The sequence below is a fragment of the Condylura cristata genome, unplaced genomic scaffold (genome assembly GCF_000260355.1).
Source record: "Condylura cristata isolate star-nosed mole 26May11 unplaced genomic scaffold, ConCri1.0 scaffold00011, whole genome shotgun sequence".
In the NCBI taxonomy this organism is placed as follows: Eukaryota; Metazoa; Chordata; class Mammalia; order Eulipotyphla; family Talpidae; genus Condylura; species Condylura cristata.
This window is the reverse complement of record NW_004567112.1, coordinates 13,872,244-13,890,459: the sequence shown is the minus strand read 5'-3', so window position 1 is coordinate 13,890,459 and position 18,216 is coordinate 13,872,244. Positions and strand designations below refer to the sequence as shown.

The following is an 18,216-nucleotide window of genomic DNA, read 5'->3' as shown; positions in this document are numbered from 1 at the left end:
CCATCCCCACCATCACCACATGAGGTGAAAAAGAAAGGGGTAGTCAGCCCTTCCTGCCTGGTCCACTCACTGCCTCTTCAGCTTGCACTCTCAGTGTGTCTCGGACGCTACTCTGTCCCTTCCCCTCCCTCCATGTACTCCTTATCAGAGTAATCTCATCCACATCCTGATCTCCAACTATAAACTACACACTTACAGTTCCGCAACCACCGGGTTGGTGCAGGCCTTCCTCCACAACTGTCTCTAAAGATACTGTTCCTTCCCCCACTCTAATTGCTCCCCACCAAGGAGCCAACACCAACGTTTATTCTCATGACAATGCTACTGACGCCCCTTTTTAGGGATGGTCAAGCCAAGAAAGGCAGTTTTTCCAAATCACAGAGCTGGGTAACTTGAGTTACAGGCTGTGAACCAAAGCAGCTTGAGTGCCCATGGCCAGCTAACATGAGTTCTAGTTGACCTTGGCTAGGAAACAGCTAGTAAGTGTCCCTACTGGCCAATGACTTAACAGGTGCCAGGCGCTGGGGATGCAGTCTGCACAGACCCTGTTCACTGCCGGATCTTCTGACCCCTCTGTCCCATCCCTGGCTCCAGCGGGCTGTGATTTGTCAATGCCCAGGCCTCTGATCACGCAGCTTCCTTACAGCACCCATCCGTCTCCAAGTCACTTCTGAGCCCCCCCACACCCCCAAGGAAGCCTCTCTAGCTCCCCGGCTTTGGGTTCAACACAGCACTTAGACCGTGAAGACACAATAGCTTCTGCTAGACAATGTGGTTCCCGGGTCAAAGGATTGATTTTCTTTGTTTCACTCACATAAGAACATTTAATAATTTTCAAAGTCTGATTATGAAAGTGATAAAGATGATGCTGATGTGTTGTGTGACATAAGTTGAATCCCAGTAGTGACATATGGTCGTTCATTCACACAGTGCATCCAGCACTGTTCTAGGTGCTGGGGACACCCTGTCCTGGGAAGCCTGTGTGCTGTGGAGGGAGGCAAGAGAGTGGTGTCTGGGACAAGCAAAGTCTCACAGAGGGGCTGATGTTGGAGCAGCAGCCTAAATAAAGTGAGGGCATGTATCAGCCTGAGGAATAGCAAAGAAGTGCTGCAGGGGGGAGCGGGGAAGGAGTGGGAGCCATTGAGGTCTGCAAGACATGCGGGACACTGCTGGTGGGTCTTGTAGGGCCTGGAATGTGTGCATGTGCTTGCATGATGTCACTCCTGCATGAATATGCATGCACACACGTGCATATAGGTGCAGAGTATCTACACATATAAATGAATGTATATACATATACAACATATAAATATTCCAACAGTATCTTTGCGATTCCCACTTCATCTGGTATTCATTTGCTCTTTATGCATTTAATATACCAGGATCCTGTTGCCCCAAATCCTGTCTTTTAAGCATATGGTTGGGGGGCAGTCTGTCTTAATGGAGCTCCGGAAGTGAGACTTGTGGTCACTGCCTGATCTTCCTACCTCTCTGTCCCATCCCCCTTGGCTGGCTGTTGGAAGCCAGCGCTGACCAAGTCAGCAGATGCAGTCGTCAGACAGGCGCCTGCAATGTGCAAAACGGTCGGCAGGTGGCGATGCAACATTCCATATGAATCTTCTATGAATCTTCCTAGCCAGGTGTTTGAGAGAAGTGGGGAAATACTTAGGTGAACTCGGTTTCCTCTCTCATTAGTTCTCCTCTGTTGCTGGAAATAGCTGAATCTGTGACAATGACCATGGTGGGGTGTGTGTGTATGGAATGTCTGTGTTTTGCATCTATAGTTCTTCCAGAGACCTCTTTGAGACCTCTTTAGACCACCTACTTAATGTTTATGTATCATATTGTCTGAAACACAGAAGAATCCACTAGGAAAAATGAAAGCAATTTACATGAAAATGAGACCCCATACAGAGTTCCTGAAATGTCAGTGTGTACAAACACCTCACTGCTGGCATTCCCTAGATTATGAGGCTGCACTTCTGGGCATGCTAATTCAATAGGCTGTGGTACATGACCTTTGTACCATGTAATTCTGGGGCAGGTGGCTCATTACAAAAAAATTATCACTTTCCTCTGGTGGGAACAGAGAGACATCTGCCGATGGCTCTTACATGGGGGCTAATTGAGAAGAGCAGTTTGAGAAGGACTAAATACCCACCTCCTCTTTTCTTTTCACCTCACATTCTGCAAGTTCGCACATGCTTAGGGACTTCTTTTTCTTCAAGACTGGCTGAGATAGAACAATTTTCTGAGCAGAAATCTGCATGTCCTCAAACCTCTGTCCCAACCAGCCGAAGGCAAGCCCGGGTGCGCTACGTGGTGTCTCATTAGTTTGCAAACTAGCAGAGCACAGCGAAGACTATCCCCAAGGAGTTCCTAGCTGTCAGGCTACACCAGATTACACTGCCGCCCACGGAGAGCTGTCGCCATGCCTGGAAATAGTACAGCAGGAAGATCATCTCCATTTGTTTCTGATGACCTTTGCAAGCCATAGTAAGAAACCACAACAAAAAACCTCTGTTTGGAATTAAATCACCTTTCGGAAGTGGACAGTAGAGGGGTTTGTATTCCAGACAGGTCTCTGGGAGAGACCCAGGCAGGCCACCGGGGGCAAGGAGCAGGGGAGGGCGGGCTGCAGGGCTGGTGGAAGCGGCCCTCCAGTGCCCCGAGCACAGATGCACGTGCTACTTTGTGATGATAGAAAATCAGACTTCGTTGGTTCACAGGCCACAGCGTATTTTGCTTGGTAGACCCTTGAGGAAACAGGACATGCTTTTCTCATGTGAGGGAGAAAATCCAGGGTCAGAAATGGAGCCACTTGGCCAGGAGTTTGGGCTGCCATCTGGACCTCCTAACCCTCATTCCTATGGCAGGTTATTTCTGCCATAATAAGCGTCTTGCTACTCAGGATCCAGAGTCATGGCCTTAGGCATCTCCTCGCCTGTGTACTGAATGAGACCACCCTTAGAATAATGTGCTCAATGTGAACTGGGAGTCTCAAAAGGGTATTGACGAAGATGCATATTCTGAGGAGAGTAGAAAAAATGAGGGAGACACAATATGGAATTTACTATGTAATACTAATCCCAGACTTGAAGGGCAAAGTCTCTGTAAAGGACATTATTCGATGAAATTACAAGACTAGAATAGCAACGATAGATTAGATAAAGTTGTATCTATGCCGAATTTCTCCATGTCAGTAACTGGACTGAGATAGCTCTTCCAGTTACACACCCAGAGACATAGTGGTGAAACACACTATCTGTGCAACTTTCCTTCAAAGGTCTCAGGAAAATGTATGTGGATGTGTTTTCAGTGTGTGAGAAAATAAAACATAAAACAAAGAAACATGTTAAAAAGTTAACTTGAATCTTTGTGGTTCTATCATCCTAAATTTCATGTTCTTTTGGGTCCACCTGCAGTGATGTGGAGAGGCACAGGGCTGGCAAGGCTGAGTGATGCTGACCAGAGCCACCACTGCGGCTGGCAGGAACCTTAAAGTTCGAGAGCTGGAGTCCTTGTGACTGGCAGGCTGGATGGAGTCTGAAGCCCGGTTCTCCTAGGCAGCTCTGTGACTCCAGATGGGCCATTAAATTCTCTGTGCTTCTGTTCTTTGCAGATTCTTCAATACTGCCCTCTTCACTAGGTTGTTTGGAGAAGTGAGATCATACCCATAGACATAATTTAGAACAACATCTGACACCTGAAAGCTTAATGAAGTGAAGCTAAAAAAGGGGAGGTTGAACTGGCTTACTGCAAGTCTTGTAAACCTTGATTTCAAGAAAGAAGGGAGAGTGTGTTTCTTCAAAGCACCTACCTATGAGTGTAGAGGAGATAAAGGTCGAGAATTATAGGGAGACCAGGAACCCTTAGTAACAAATAACCTTTTGGGGGACCCCTAAGTAGTCTTCTCCCACTGGAGTAGAACAGTTTAAGAAAAGATTCTGGATGCTACCACCTTTACTCAATTTGGTTTGATGGATAAGGGGAAGGTGATTACTGCCCTGTCTTCATACTCTTGGTAAAAATAAAAACAAACTTGGTATTAATTTGAACAACACCATGCATAAAAAAGAAGTACTTTCAGTTGAAATAAACCATTTCTCTAGCAACCAAAATGAGCCTTATGCCAGTTTGCTGCTGTCTACACACCTACCATGAGAGGCACTCATAGAACGTTTTTTACCAAGCCCAACAGAGGCGCTATCACTGCCTTGTTCTATAGATACCTTTACATCCCTCCATGAGGGGAACATGCATTTCTTGGAACTGTGTTTCAGCATAATTCCTTACTGTAGCTTACACTCTTTCTTTTGCATCATCTTCTTTCTAATGTGCAATCATTCACAAATAAAAGCTAAGAAAACAGAGTTTAAGAGCAAAGGTCTAAAAAGAATGATTCCTAGAGATAACAGGGGGAAAGAAGAATAATCAGGCAAGGAGAAATTCCTTGTGCTAAATCTCAATGCTTTGGGATGTTTTCAAACATTTCTGAGCACCCCCAAAAATTTATATTCACCCAAACTTCTCAGTGAGCTGCTCAAGCTCAGCTCCAACAGCTGCTGTATCTGCAGGCGCCCAGAAGAGGCAAAGTGGAGGGAGAATAACTGGAAGCAAAGTAGGGTTCAGGTTATTTAAATCCTACTCCCGGGTTTGTTTGCTTTCTCCCCACTCAGCTCTCTTATTCTCCTTTCCCTTCCGCTGAAAGGTAACCATGAGCTTCTTCCAGGCAGGAAACCTCAGGTCAAATTTCAAAAGGACACAGTATTTAGGGTATGTCAGAAGCCAACAACAGTAATAACATACAAGTTACATGTAAGTACAGGACGGCGCTGTCAGACCCCAGACTGTTGTCCACCTGCACGGTCACTCGGAAAATGCCCACGTTGTGATACACATGCTTGATCCCATCTTCCATGGAGCTGAGGTTGACGTAAGACACGGCGATGCCATCCCCAAAGTCCACCTGGATGAGAGTCTTCTGCACGTCACCCTGAAAAACGACACCAGGGGGGAAGGGAGTGAGAGCCCTGTGGCAGGGCGTGTCCGGGCCCTGGCTCGGGCATGGCAGTGGTGCCACCGCCTCTAGCTGGAGCACCCGCCTGTGACAGCCTGCAGGTAGCAGTTTCGAAGATGGACGCCCTCCAAGGCTGAAGGGCACTGATACCAAACGACTCAAGTTTGGGAAATTAAGGTTTTGATGAGCAGTTTCAAGCTGATAGTTAGCTCCTCTGAGGGCTGCTTATAGTCCTGTCATCCACATGGGTACAAGGTGCACGCACACAGCTTGGCCTGCACTCCCGACACACCGCGCCATTCCTACCTGTTCAGAACCCCGATATCCCTTATTTTCCTGGCTCCTTAACTAGCTGAAGAAGGCTGGGAGACACCTGGGTTTACACCTGACATGGTGCTGGCTCAGTCCTACTATTAGTTAAGATGATTATATGCTTTAGTTAAGATGATTATATGCCTCTTCTTCTTCTTTTTTTTTTTTTTTTTATACTTCAATGACTTATACCATCGACATGGTCTGATTATCCTGGGGAGAAAAAGGGGCAATATTGATCCACTTTACAGATGAAGAAGTTGAAGTTGAGGCAAGGTCAAAGATTTGTTCAAGGTGTACAGCTAGCTGGTGGCAACTGTCTAGATCTGTGTCTGGCCTTGCTCGGCCTTCACTGTCAAGGGAACCTAGAGTTGTGAAGGACGCATTGTGGGCTCCTCCAGGCTGGACCTTTGTTATTTTATTTTTTAACTTTGGATACCCAAATATTTTTAACATTTGGATTTGGAAATTTGAGAATTTCTCAAATGCTGTCTCTATGTATACATGGCCTGGTTTATTCACCAAAGACAGAAAATCCATTTGTAGAAATCATCAATAAAGACATTCCGTATTAGGATAATTTGCCTTCCCATCTGCCCTTAATGCCTCAGGTAGGTCCTGGGTCCTTCTCAGTTCTTGGTTACCTCAGCTATGAAATGGGCATGATCCACTCACATAAGGGATTATAATCATGCTTGCTTAAGACATGAAAGATAACATGAGTGATTAGTATCATACGCTTTTCCACCAAACCAAATCAGTGTACAACAATGCAGCTATAAAAGATGCACAATATCCCATTGAAATCTGGATTATAATCATGATTCTAAATTCCCCACAGGTGCAGAAAATAAAGCCTGCTTTATAATATTCCAAGCCATTAAAAAAAATAGCTCTGAGAATTATAGTTGAGGTTCTTAAGAACCAAAGACTTCCATACCCTAGTGACAAACCCAGCTTCCCTCACCCAGAGACCATTCTTTAGCAGGCTTTTTGTTCTGCTCATTTTGTTAGCATTTCCCATTTTCTGGGGGAGAAAAAAAAACTCAAAAAGTTTTGAACAAAATGTATTTTTGATTAAGTAAGGTTCATATGGCATCATATTTTTTGAAAAGGCCAAGTTTAAAATGCTGACATTTAAAAGATTAATTCACAGAGAAAGGAAAAGCAGTTCAAATCCTATAAATCTATGTGACCTAATCCTTCGATCTGTGCCCCACCAAGCTTTGTAGGGGGCACCTGGCTGCTCACTCTCTGGAAGGACGTGGACAAAACTTCTCCCCTAGGGTGGACAAAGAAACTCCATTCAAAATGACAAAACAAATATCCAGACATAAGCCCAGACATTGTGCAATTACATGAATTCCCTTCCCTAATAAATATAAATGTCACCGTTCTTGCTGACTTGTCCTTCATTTGGACAAGCAATGTGGAACAATCAATTTTTCATCCTGTTTCTGGTTATTTCCATTCTTAGGTTTTCTGAACTTCCAACAGAAAATTATTGTTTAGCCAACACTAGGCATGAACATGGAGGAAGAGTTAATTTTATAATCTACTCACAATAATTAGGACAAGAGTCCCAAGGAATATCAGGACCAGATAGGATTAATCAGCGAATAAAAAAAAAGCAAGAGTTTTGAGATGGATGGATGGATGGGTGGATGGGTGCATGGATGGATGGATGAATAGGTAGACATATAGGCAGGTGGAGATAGAAATAAATGTATTGAGAATTCATAGTATACATTAAGGATCCTCATTTGCAAGAGGTCAGAAGAACATACACCAGCTGATTCTACTTCAGTGTCCCCTGAGAGAACAGCCACCCATGCAACTGGGAAAAGTATAACTCTGGCTGCCATTTTTAGTCTGCCTACATTGTCTTGCCCTCTATGTCTGAGAGTTACCACTCTCCTTTTGTGAATCTGAACACAGATCTCATCTATTACATAAATCTCCCAAGTTCTGTTTGATCATTTACTGACTGTCATGCTGGTCTTTCATAATTATCCATGCACAACAATGTTCTCTATGTATATAAGAGGTGAAGGGAGATAGCAATACAGTACTTGGAGTAGTGCATCTAATCAGTAAGTCTGCCACTACAGAGTGAAACTTTTAGGTCAATAGGGACATCTATTTCCTTCTTTCCCTCCTTCCATCTATCTGATATAAGCTATGAAAATAGTAGGTGTACCATGTACCTCACAGCTCATATAATCTAAGGCATGGGATCCCTTAATCAAATGTGAAGTCCCCAGAGCCTCCTGATGTGGGCACAGACTTTGGGCTTGCACCCTGCACTAGGAGACACGAGTATCAAGGGACCACCGCTGACAGCTGAAGGCAGCAGATTTCATGCCAGCTTCTGAAGCCTCAAATGAGCTTAATCCCGTGTTTTGGCCTTCAGTACTCTTGTGGGCCTGGTAATCCTAATACAACTGTACCACATCACTTTGGGGCTCACTTGTCAACATCCTCTGACTTCTTGGGGCTCTAATTACCATCCAAAACTGGAATGTCAACACATTTCAGAGAATAAGAAATAGAGCAAAGGGAAGAAAGCTATAACCTTTTGAGTAGGCAAACATCCCCTGCTTTGACCGACACGCCGATCATTCATTTATTCAACCAACTGCAGGTATTTATTCAGTGGCCGCCTTGTATCAAGCACTAAATGGGGAACCTTGGTAAGTAAATTGCAATCAACCAAAGAAAACATATGTGGCCTGGGCTTTCATGAACATACAGACTTTGATTACATAAAATCATTAGAGGGGATGAATAACATGAAGGAGAGGTATGTGGTACTGTAAGCTTGTACAATAGGGAGAGGTAGAGAGCTAAGAATCTGATGTGATTGAGAATGTCAAGGAACTCTACTCAGCGGAAGTAGTACCTGAACTGAGAAGGTTTAAAGGACTAAACTTACCAAGGGACATGAGTGAATGAGGTGGAGGAGAGGAAATTCAGGCAAAATAGGACAGAGGGAACCAGATGAGCAAGGGCCCTGTGGCAGAGTGGGTAGCGCAGTTAAAGAAGATTGATGAGATGAACGGAGCATGTTACAAAAGAGGATGTAGAGGAAAAAAAGTATTTTAGAATTTGAGGGCCTGATTTCTGATTTTGATCTTTCTCTTCAGGCCTTACAGTAATGGGTATCCATTAAATGTCTCAACAGAGGCTTGGGGGAAGATGGCATCATGATATTTTTAATTCCAAAAAATCACTCTGGCTACAATTTTCGAGGGTGAATTGGAAGGAGGCCCAAGTATTCTGGGAAGCCAATTAGGGGACAGGCGAGGGTAAAAGATGGTAGATTGAAATATGAGCTGTAGCAGGAAATTACATGCACCTTCCTGTCAGAATTAACTTTCTTAGTTTATTGGTTTTTGAAATCAGTAAATCTCAGCCTTTGATATCAGCATCTCTTATAGAATTAAAACAAAAAATGTTGATACCCACCTGACACCCGGCACCATCTCCTGGCTCAGGGCCTGTGGGGAGGAAGCTGTGGGGGCTTCCTTAATTCAGGGTTAATTGAAATTCCTTCAAAGTGAGTGGAGGCGGTAACAAGACACAACTTCCATGTCTCCCTACATTCCATTCCTGACTTTGAAGAAGTTTTCCTTCTGATGACAGTTTTGTTTTGGAGTGGAAAGCTGAGTTGGTATAAACTCTATATTCTGCTTTTATATCTTCCCTCTGGTACGGTGGTATCATGTTCAAGCCACAAAGAGAAGAACATGGGGCAATAATAGGTACTTGTCTATAATAGTCAGGAAAATCTTCCTAGATTTGAAAATAACTACAATCCAACTAGTCACAAGTCATCACTATTCCTGAAATAGAACCCATGATTGAAAATATTGCAACTATCATACACAAGTCTTTAGACCTAATTCCATTTATTCATGCATGAGAATACAGATACAGAACTGAGAACATGAGCTCAAAAGAAGAGCTCCAGAAAGGTACAAAATCATATGAAATTCATATGGGGATTCTCCAAGGGCATCACTGACTTGTGTGATAGAAAAACGATATATCAAGCGGCCACAATGAAGCCAAGATTAACCTGAAAAATGAAAGGTGTGTGAACCTATCAGTTTCTGTAATATGGCCTCAGAGAAAAATGGGGAAACAAATGTTACAGTAACCCAACACTGACAGCCTTCCTCATGAAATGAAAGTCTAAGATGCCGCTAAAGGCATTAGGGACCCACTGCTGGCAGAAACTGGGTTCATATGTCAGAGTCTGGTCCCTGCAAAGCTCAATAGTGGGCTTGCCTGAGGCTTCACCAAAATCTTAACACTAAAAGACTCAAGCTGTTAGAACTGACCTAGTTACATGACTAGTTTGAACCAAGTTCTTCTTAATTCTGAGTTCAGTACTCAGACTTGTTGACAAAAGACTGTTGCAAGGATTCTATTGTGCTCATTCCCAGTGCTGAAGAATGGGTTCACTCAAGTGAAACCAGGGAGCTTTTGCAAATGTCAGCAATTAAAACTCTTTGGAGGAATGCCAACTTGTACCAAAATTTTTATTAAATAGTGAAGTTACAGAACCCAAAGCTCGTCTAGCTACACATGCTCTATCTTCTCAGGCAATATCTTGATTCTTCCTGGTACTTCTTTCAAGAGGTGCAGCCATTGCTGAAAGTTGAGGTTGCTTCACTAGGTCAACAGGGAGAGTAGTTCCTAACTGTCTTTAAATCATGCTCTATGTGTGTTTTTCAGTTTCAAAGCTGTGCTCTGCATAAGGTTCTATGATTTCAACTTTCCAAATTATTAGGTTGCTTTGAGAGCTAAGTGACTTTACAGAATTCTACAAGGGTACCATATGTAGAAAAGGAGACCTGTGGAAGTTAGGCGGTGACCTGGAAGTCAACAGATCAGTTATGTACCCTTGGAAATGTGTTCTGTGTTTGGACCTCAATTTATTTACCTGCAAATTAAAGATGGGCAGAGTAATGGTAATCCTAATAGTCATTTCTGGTTCAGATAGCCTGTAATGTGTGTGAGTTTATCAATCCATTTTTTAAAGACTTATTTACTTATGCATACAAAACTGTGTTATAGGCCAGAGACGCAAGAGTGGTGAGAGGGTGGATTCACCAAAGACAGAGTGGGGAGCATAACAGGCAGATTGATGAAGTACATTGCTGAGGGGAGCAGCGGGTAAGTGAGGAGAGGTCTGCTGCACCATGTGGATCAACTAGCACTGAAGTGGCTGCAGCTAGCTTGCAGTGTTGTGCTCCAACCCACTGCACCACCAGGGAAGGCCCGTCTTTATCAATCCTGTCGTCACATTCTTGGATACCCGCACCTATTCCAACATCCCTTCAGATTGCTGAAATAACCTCAGCTCTCAGGTTATGAAAAGGGATGATGGGAAGGACTTATCTAGGTACTAATTTCATATAATGGATATAGTGGAGACTTTCTGTTGCGCATTAATGGGTTATGTTGAGGAATGAACTGGAAGGTAGACAGTTATGGAAAAATGAATGTTAAAGCACAAAGCTGACCTGAAAACTAAGTTAACACTTGGGGAAAAGCGTTGTGATTTGGTAAAGTTCTGATTCAGGAGTATTGGTCACTATTGTGGATGAAATGGAACATGAGTATTGCAAGGCCCAAGCAGATGAGATTGACAATCTACACTGAAGATTTTCATGACTCCAGCGCTTGGGAAGTCCATGGAGCTGGCACCAAAGAATGACAACCCAGTGTATCAGGATGAGCACTGAGGGGAGTAGAAAGTGGAGCCTCAGAAAGTTTTTAACCAAGACAACCCGAGCCTCAGACACTAGGCTTCTAGTTAGAGTCAACCAATATTGCCTGCCTCATTCCCTTTTCTTTTTAACCTGAAGCAACAAGGGAAAAGAAATGAATTGCTCAATTACCATGCTAGAGTCAAAGAGAATAATGCTGACTGGAGTGAGGAATAAAACATGAGGAAGCCTCGCAAATCTCCACAGCTCACTGAAATCAGCCCGTTCCACTGTGTGCAAGGAGAAAACAGTTGATGCTTCGAGGTCAGATCTGAGCTGGCTTTAGAGACTGATTCCTGCCTTGACTTAACACTGCCTGCTAACTCTCTCTGTCACTTCTGAAAGCTTCCATTTTTCTCCACATGAATAAAATAAAATTCTTTTAGGAATTCAACAAATGAGGGTCTCAAGGAAAATTTTATAAAATCATCTTATCTCCCACCTGCTGGCTGGCAGCATCCTGCAATATTTATAAAGTGATATTGCATTGTGGTTACTTTTATCCTACCGTGAGTCTTTCTGTATATGTGAAATTATGGATCACTGAAGTCCATAAATGAGGAAAGTGCCTTTGTTTTTTGGAATTAAATCCCATAGAAGTCATAACCATGATTTTTGCTTATTAGGTTCCAGTCTTTGAATGTAAATTGAAGTATTAAAACAATGAGATACAGATCAAAATTTTAATTTTAGTCCCTTGCCTAGGATTTAATTTAAGAGTCTTAAGTTATACAGGGAGTTGCATCTCTTTATTCTTCCAGATGTTTAAATCAGATTTAATTATCTTCCCTAACATGCATACACTACAACTTCTCAAATGAACACCTTCCAAATGGCTTTGTTGAGTTCGTAAGACTGATTAAGCCCTTCACCATTCATCCTATACCTTCAAGTTCTTGTGATGTATTTCTCTGCGAAGCCGACTTACTGCATTGAAAGTCTATAGACTCATTAGGTGATCATTAGTGGTCCAGAGGACATCCATCTTGAGCAAGTCTCCAGACACAGAGATGTTGCTTCTCTTTGGACACTTGGGTCTCAGTGCAAAGCACCTTCGATTGTCTTCCTAAAACGCAGTTAAAGCTGGGGAATGTTTAGCTTCTTAGATGGACTCAAAGTGTCTTCCTCTCTCCTCTTGATTGGTCCCTGGGTCAACTGCTCCTGCTCTCAAGGAACATGACACACAAATGCTAATGTGTGTGTATGTGTGTGAGAGAATGTGTGTGCATGCACAGGTGGTGTACATGCATACATGTAACAGGTGTGTCCTGCACAGAGAATGGTAGAACATGACAGGCTTCTTTGCCTTGCTGCTCCTCGTGAAAGTTCTCTCACTAAGATTATTCTCAGCAATAACCCTGAAAGCATCAAAGGTGGGGTTACTGACAATGGGGATTTTCATGAACTTCAATACAGTTACATGGTTCTCTTACTAACAGGTGAGGCAAGCTGTGGGATTTTGAAGGAACTGCATTATGAAGTCATTTCTTTGACGGAGATATGAAAGATGACTTTATATATGATTTGTAGGAAGAAATTCCATTTCTTGCACATGTCAATTTACAAAACTTTGGTTTGCGTATATATTATTGTGCATGGAGGCCAGCATCAGTGTATCTAGCTTTTGATTGCATCTGTTGAAAAGTTCTCTTTGTTCTGGTTTTAATGTTTTCATTGATGTCCTTATGTTAGAATTAGGACAGGCACTCGTACAGAATAAAAGAAGGGATTTTGACTTTAGATGAAGACTTTAACATGTTTGAATTTCATTCAAATTTTCAGACTTTTCCTTTTAAGTTTGGGTGTTATCCCTACACCCCAGGGGGAGGCCTACCCAAATATACACACACTGAATTCCTATCAACATGCCAGGCATGTGTGCAGAGACACTACAGCTGCAGCCAATTTTGGCGTTACTTATGATGCTCAAATGATGGAGTGCAGCTTACATGATGGCACTGATAACTTACTGGGTTATGCCAAAAAGAAGATTATTTTTTCTCTTTCTTTTAAAGAATATAAATTAGTATTTTCCATGTCACGTGGCTTGATTTTTACTTAAAACTTGACACAAGAGTGTTCCTAATTAAACCAAACCTGCGTTTCTACAAACTAAAAATTAGAATTTAGTAAAATATTTGTTGAAGAACAAATAGATAAATGCACCAGTCTAACCACTCACAGGAGAGGCTGACTGCTCAGGTCTCTGTATATGTCCTTCATTTACATATAGGCCAGTGTCTAAGGACGCAGGAACAGCCATTCATCACACTGATCTGGGCACAGAAAACTTGGCCTATTCTTTGTACAACCTGATTTTTGTTACCACCTGCCCCCAATATAGCATTTTAAAGAGTCTCAAACTCTATGATGGTCTTTCTACCATAGAAATCATAGAACAGTAGAACACCATACAGCTTGCCTCTGATCCCACTTCTGTTACTTAGTACCTGTGTTACCTTAGACAAGTTACTCAGATTGTCTTTACCTCAGTTGTGCCATTACCAAATGGTGGTGGTAATTTTACTCACACAGAGTTGCTGTGGTACTGAAGTGAGACAATCTATGAAAGCACTCACAAAAGGCCATAACTTGAGCTAGTCAATGAATGTTGGCCACTATGGATTGTACCAATTTTCAAGACTCCCCCACATTTCTGAGACATTCTGTTTTCTTTATTCTGCATTGTTCCCTAAATGTGTCACCCTTACTAATGTCTACAATCCAGAGATTAAAAGAGAAACTGAGGATGCTTCCATAGAGGGAGCTTGGGACTCAGCAGTGAAATAAATGTGAGGTCCCTGGGGTCTCCTGCTGCAGGGCTGTCTGACTGTCTAGCAGACACAGCATCCAGAGCCCAGGTCTGACACTGCAGGCAGCAGATTTCATCTCCACGGCTGTAGTGTTGCCCACTGACGAGGAATGAACTGACCTGTTAGAATTTTTTTTCCCCTTTCCTGTGCCCAGAAGGTATGAATTTACACATCTTAGACCCAGTCTTCAATCTGTTCCCCAAACTCAGCCAATTTTGAGAGGGCTAATGCTCTCAGTTACATGGAAAGCAAAGCTGAACAGCTGAGAGCCTGGCCTCTGTCCCGGGAGGTTGCACTCCATCATTTATACAAAGGTTCAGCTGACCGGAAGTGAATCCTGTGTCAGCTCTTATTCTACTATGCTCTTAGAAATGCAACAAACCTTGGCATTCTGAGATTTGCTCTGGCATAAATATCTGCTGCTTCAAAAAATGGCATTGAGTATCATAGTTTGATTTGGTAAGTCTCTGGGAAATGGATGTTCACTATCCAGGTAAACACAGGGCATAGTATTGGGTCAGAAAGTGAATCCTTCCTTAATAGTCGCCCAAAGGTTTCATTTTTTTTTTTTTGCCTTTTCCCCCTAAAGATCTAAACACATATCTAAAGTACCATATTTTAATTGAATAACTAAATTATTTTAAGTATGCATTTGTTGAGTGTGATACACATAAAAAAGTGCCAATTATTAAATATGCACTTGAGTTTTACAAAGGGAATACACATTTCATGTTCCTCCAAAAGTAATAATTATTCTCATTTCTATCACCAAAAATGTTTAACTCAGTAGCAATAAATAATATGTATATTTCAGTCTGGTTTCTTTATATCATTTTTAAGTTTGTTCTTTCTACATATAGCATAGATTGTCCAATGTTCAGCTAGAGTAACTATTCTTCAAAATAGTGGAATCATTCTATGTTCCAAACACAGCATTGCATGGATAACCAGATGCCCCATATTTTCAGAAATACCAAACTTTATTAACATTATAAAATATAAATCATCTGGGGGAGCATAGTAATATCACAGAGCATTCCCTTGATGAGAAGAGATGGTAAGAAATTTTTTCAGATGCCTACAGGCTATTTACCTTCATTAAGAAACCGTTTAATTTATTTGGACATTTTCTATTAGGTTGGCACATTTTCTCTGACTGATTTGTAGGAATTTTAAAATATATTTCTAGGTTGAGTTTATTGAAAGTATGTTTTACAAATACCTTCTCCTCTGAGGCTTATTTTTTTTTTTAATTTTTGAGAGTCTTCTGAACAAAATAAATCCTTAATTTCATTGAAGTCTAATTAAGCCATCCTTTCTTTTATATTCAGTGAGTTTTGTTTCCTGTTTAAAAATATCATTGCCTAACCCACAGTCGTAAACACACAATTTTGCGTTTTCCTTTAAAGACTTTAGCTTTATGTTTTAAAGTTACATTAAAAGTCAGGTTAGAAATGTGTATATGTGTGTAAATTATAAGAGGTCAAGTCATATAGTTCTTCAACATTGCAGCATCATTTATTGAAATCATTGATCTGTACTGAATGCAGAACCTCACTGGTCATGAGGAAAGTGAGCATATACTATGGTTGTTTGACTCTCTACTTTCTTTCCCCTCACTGGACATCTACTGTACATAGGACATAACCTATATTATCACTCTACCACCACACTTTCTTAATAACAAGGACTTTATAATAAATCTTGGTATCCGTCATCCAATCTTAGGAGTCACTTCAAGATCATCTCTGCTATTCTTGAATCTTTGGATTTTCATATAAATTTTATGATCTTATTTTTCAATTTTAACTCACAAAAATATGTTTTTTTTTAATTGGAATTGCCTTGAATCTAAGTTCAATGTAGGAAAATCTGGTACATTTGCATAATATTACATCTTCCAACTCAGAATCATGGTATATCCCTCCATTCATTAAATTTTTCAAATTGTTTCCACTGTGTCTCTGGGTAGTGATACTGAAAAATAGTAGTTCAGTTTATTTTGTACTTGCATGCAATTATACATTATACATATATTTATATATGCAAATGAATACCTGCTTATGTATGCATATGCATACATATAGAGATATATGATTTCTTATTTGTTTGGAGGATTTATATGCCACATATCAAGACTACTCTATATCTAGAGAAAATAAAATGTGTCTGAAGTTAGTAGTTAACACAGATTCTAGATGTAGATCCATACATATATGGTGACTGGTTTATGTCAGAGGCACATAGCAATTCAGCGGGGATAAGAATTTTCCTACAATGGCGCTGGGTTAATGGGGTATGCATATGGGTACATCATTTAAACCTTGGACTCTGTCTGAAACTATTTAATTCTAGTGGAGTCATAAACATAAAGAATTAAAATTCTGGTGGAATGTCTTTTAGCCAGGTGACAAAATCACTATTTATTTTATAAAATTACTGCTAATATTTATATTATATCTATAATTTTAGTATTTCTTCTATTTGTCTCAATTGTAGCATGCCCTTTTTCTTCTCTGTCTTGCCTTGTCTTGGATCAATGAGACACTTTTAATATTATTCCAACTCTCTTATCAATACATTGATTTTAAAATATTTTCTCTTCTTTTAGTTATTATGCTAGATATAGCACACATTCTGGACATGTTGGTGTCTAATAAAAATTAACACTACTATGCCTTCAAAGACATTTATTTGAACTTAAACTACTCTCCATCCCTTTACTTGACATATGGCATTATTACTGCCATATGTATTTTAATTCTGATTATAGTTGTCTCATAGCTATTATCATTATTGGTCTGTAAAGTGATCACTGATTTCAATTTGCTTATATATATAACACTCTTCCTTGCTCTTCTTTCTTTCCATTATTTCTGTGCCTTTGTCAGTGGCCATTTTCTACATGACTAAAGAATTTTCTATTTCTTCTAGTAGAAACTAATTGATTTGACTCAATTTCAGTTTGTATTTGTCTGAAAAATGTCTTTATTTTACCTTCATTTTTTTTTCCCTCCAGCACATCAAAGATGGATGCCATTACATTTTATTCTGAGTGCTTTCGTATTTTGTTTTGTTTTGTTTTGTTTCTGATTTCTCTAGTTTTAATGTAATACCTAAGTATGGTTTTTCTTTGTACCTATCCTGCTTGGAATTTGCCGATTCTCCAGAATCTGTGTGTTGAAAAGCTGATATATTCTGGAATATTCTGGAACATTTTCTCTCTCCTGCTCCTTTTCTCCCTTTTCTTGGCCTTCCCTTCTAGGACTATAACTATGTCTGTGTTAGTCTTTGCCACTATTTTTCAATTGTCTATCATTTTTCTCTATATGCTATCGTTTTTCTCTCATGCTACAAATGGTATATTTGCTGGTGTCCTACCTGCCACTAAGCTGATACTTTATTCATGAAAGTGCCACCTGCTGTAAACCCAGCTCTGTTCTCAGTATCAGCTAATGAGTTTTTATTTCTACAACTCCCCTTTGATGATTATTTTCTACTAATCACTTCTACAGAGTAAAATGTATCTTGATGTATATTCATGAATATATTAATCATTGTTACTTTAATAAGCCATATATCTCAGGAAAATGTTGTTTTTTTTTCCCTTCTCTGAGTCCTGTTTCTTGATAGTCCTGTGATATTTGTCTAATTGTTTGTGTAAATGTAGATTACTAAAATATTAGTAATATTTTATGCTATTTTTATTTAGGATTTGTCTTAGGTTTTCTCATGAATATTTAGAATGGTCGAAAATTCATACTAAATCGTTCAGAGAGTAAAATAATTTCAAAGTTTACAGAAACTGGTATAATTCTGGTTTATTCTTACTTCTAATAGAGAATTTTCCAGATTTTCAATCTCATAGTGCCAATCTCATAGTGTTTTTCAAGTCTCTCCTCCTTGACAGTCCTTGAATTCATATTTTTATCACCTTTGAATATAAAACTTCTAAGAACACTGTGTGACTTCTCATCCCCTTAATGACTCCTTTCTTGTTTGCCTGTGTCACTCAGGTATTGTCAAATAACTCAAGGGGGAAAAAGACATAGGATACTTATCATGCACTACTTCTTCATGCTTCACTGTATAGGGGTTGGATCTCATCAGCCCAGCTGCCTGGGTGACCCTGCAACAAATGATTGCCTTCTAGCCTCGCACCAATAGTTGCTGCGAGAACAGATTCTGTCTTGCCTTCTACTGGCGTCTACAATCAGACCTCATGTACTGTGATGTGTGAGAATTCTTGAGGGGAAGTGTAGTATAAAATATTGGCCTCAGCACAATGAAT

The 18,216-nt window shown here is 40.6% G+C and overlaps 1 protein-coding gene across 1 annotated transcript in view; it reads right to left on the bottom strand.

Annotated features, from left to right (window-relative positions):
* The window catches only part of SORCS1 (sortilin-related VPS10 domain containing receptor 1), a 456,202-nt gene that overhangs the window by 40,267 nt on the left and 397,719 nt on the right, over nucleotides 1-18,216 (bottom strand). The window contains exon 19 of the mRNA XM_004680456.2: nucleotides 4,810-4,996. Within this exon, the coding sequence (XP_004680513.1) occupies nucleotides 4,810-4,996 (187 nt within the window). The remainder of the gene's footprint in view (nucleotides 1-4,809; nucleotides 4,997-18,216) is intronic.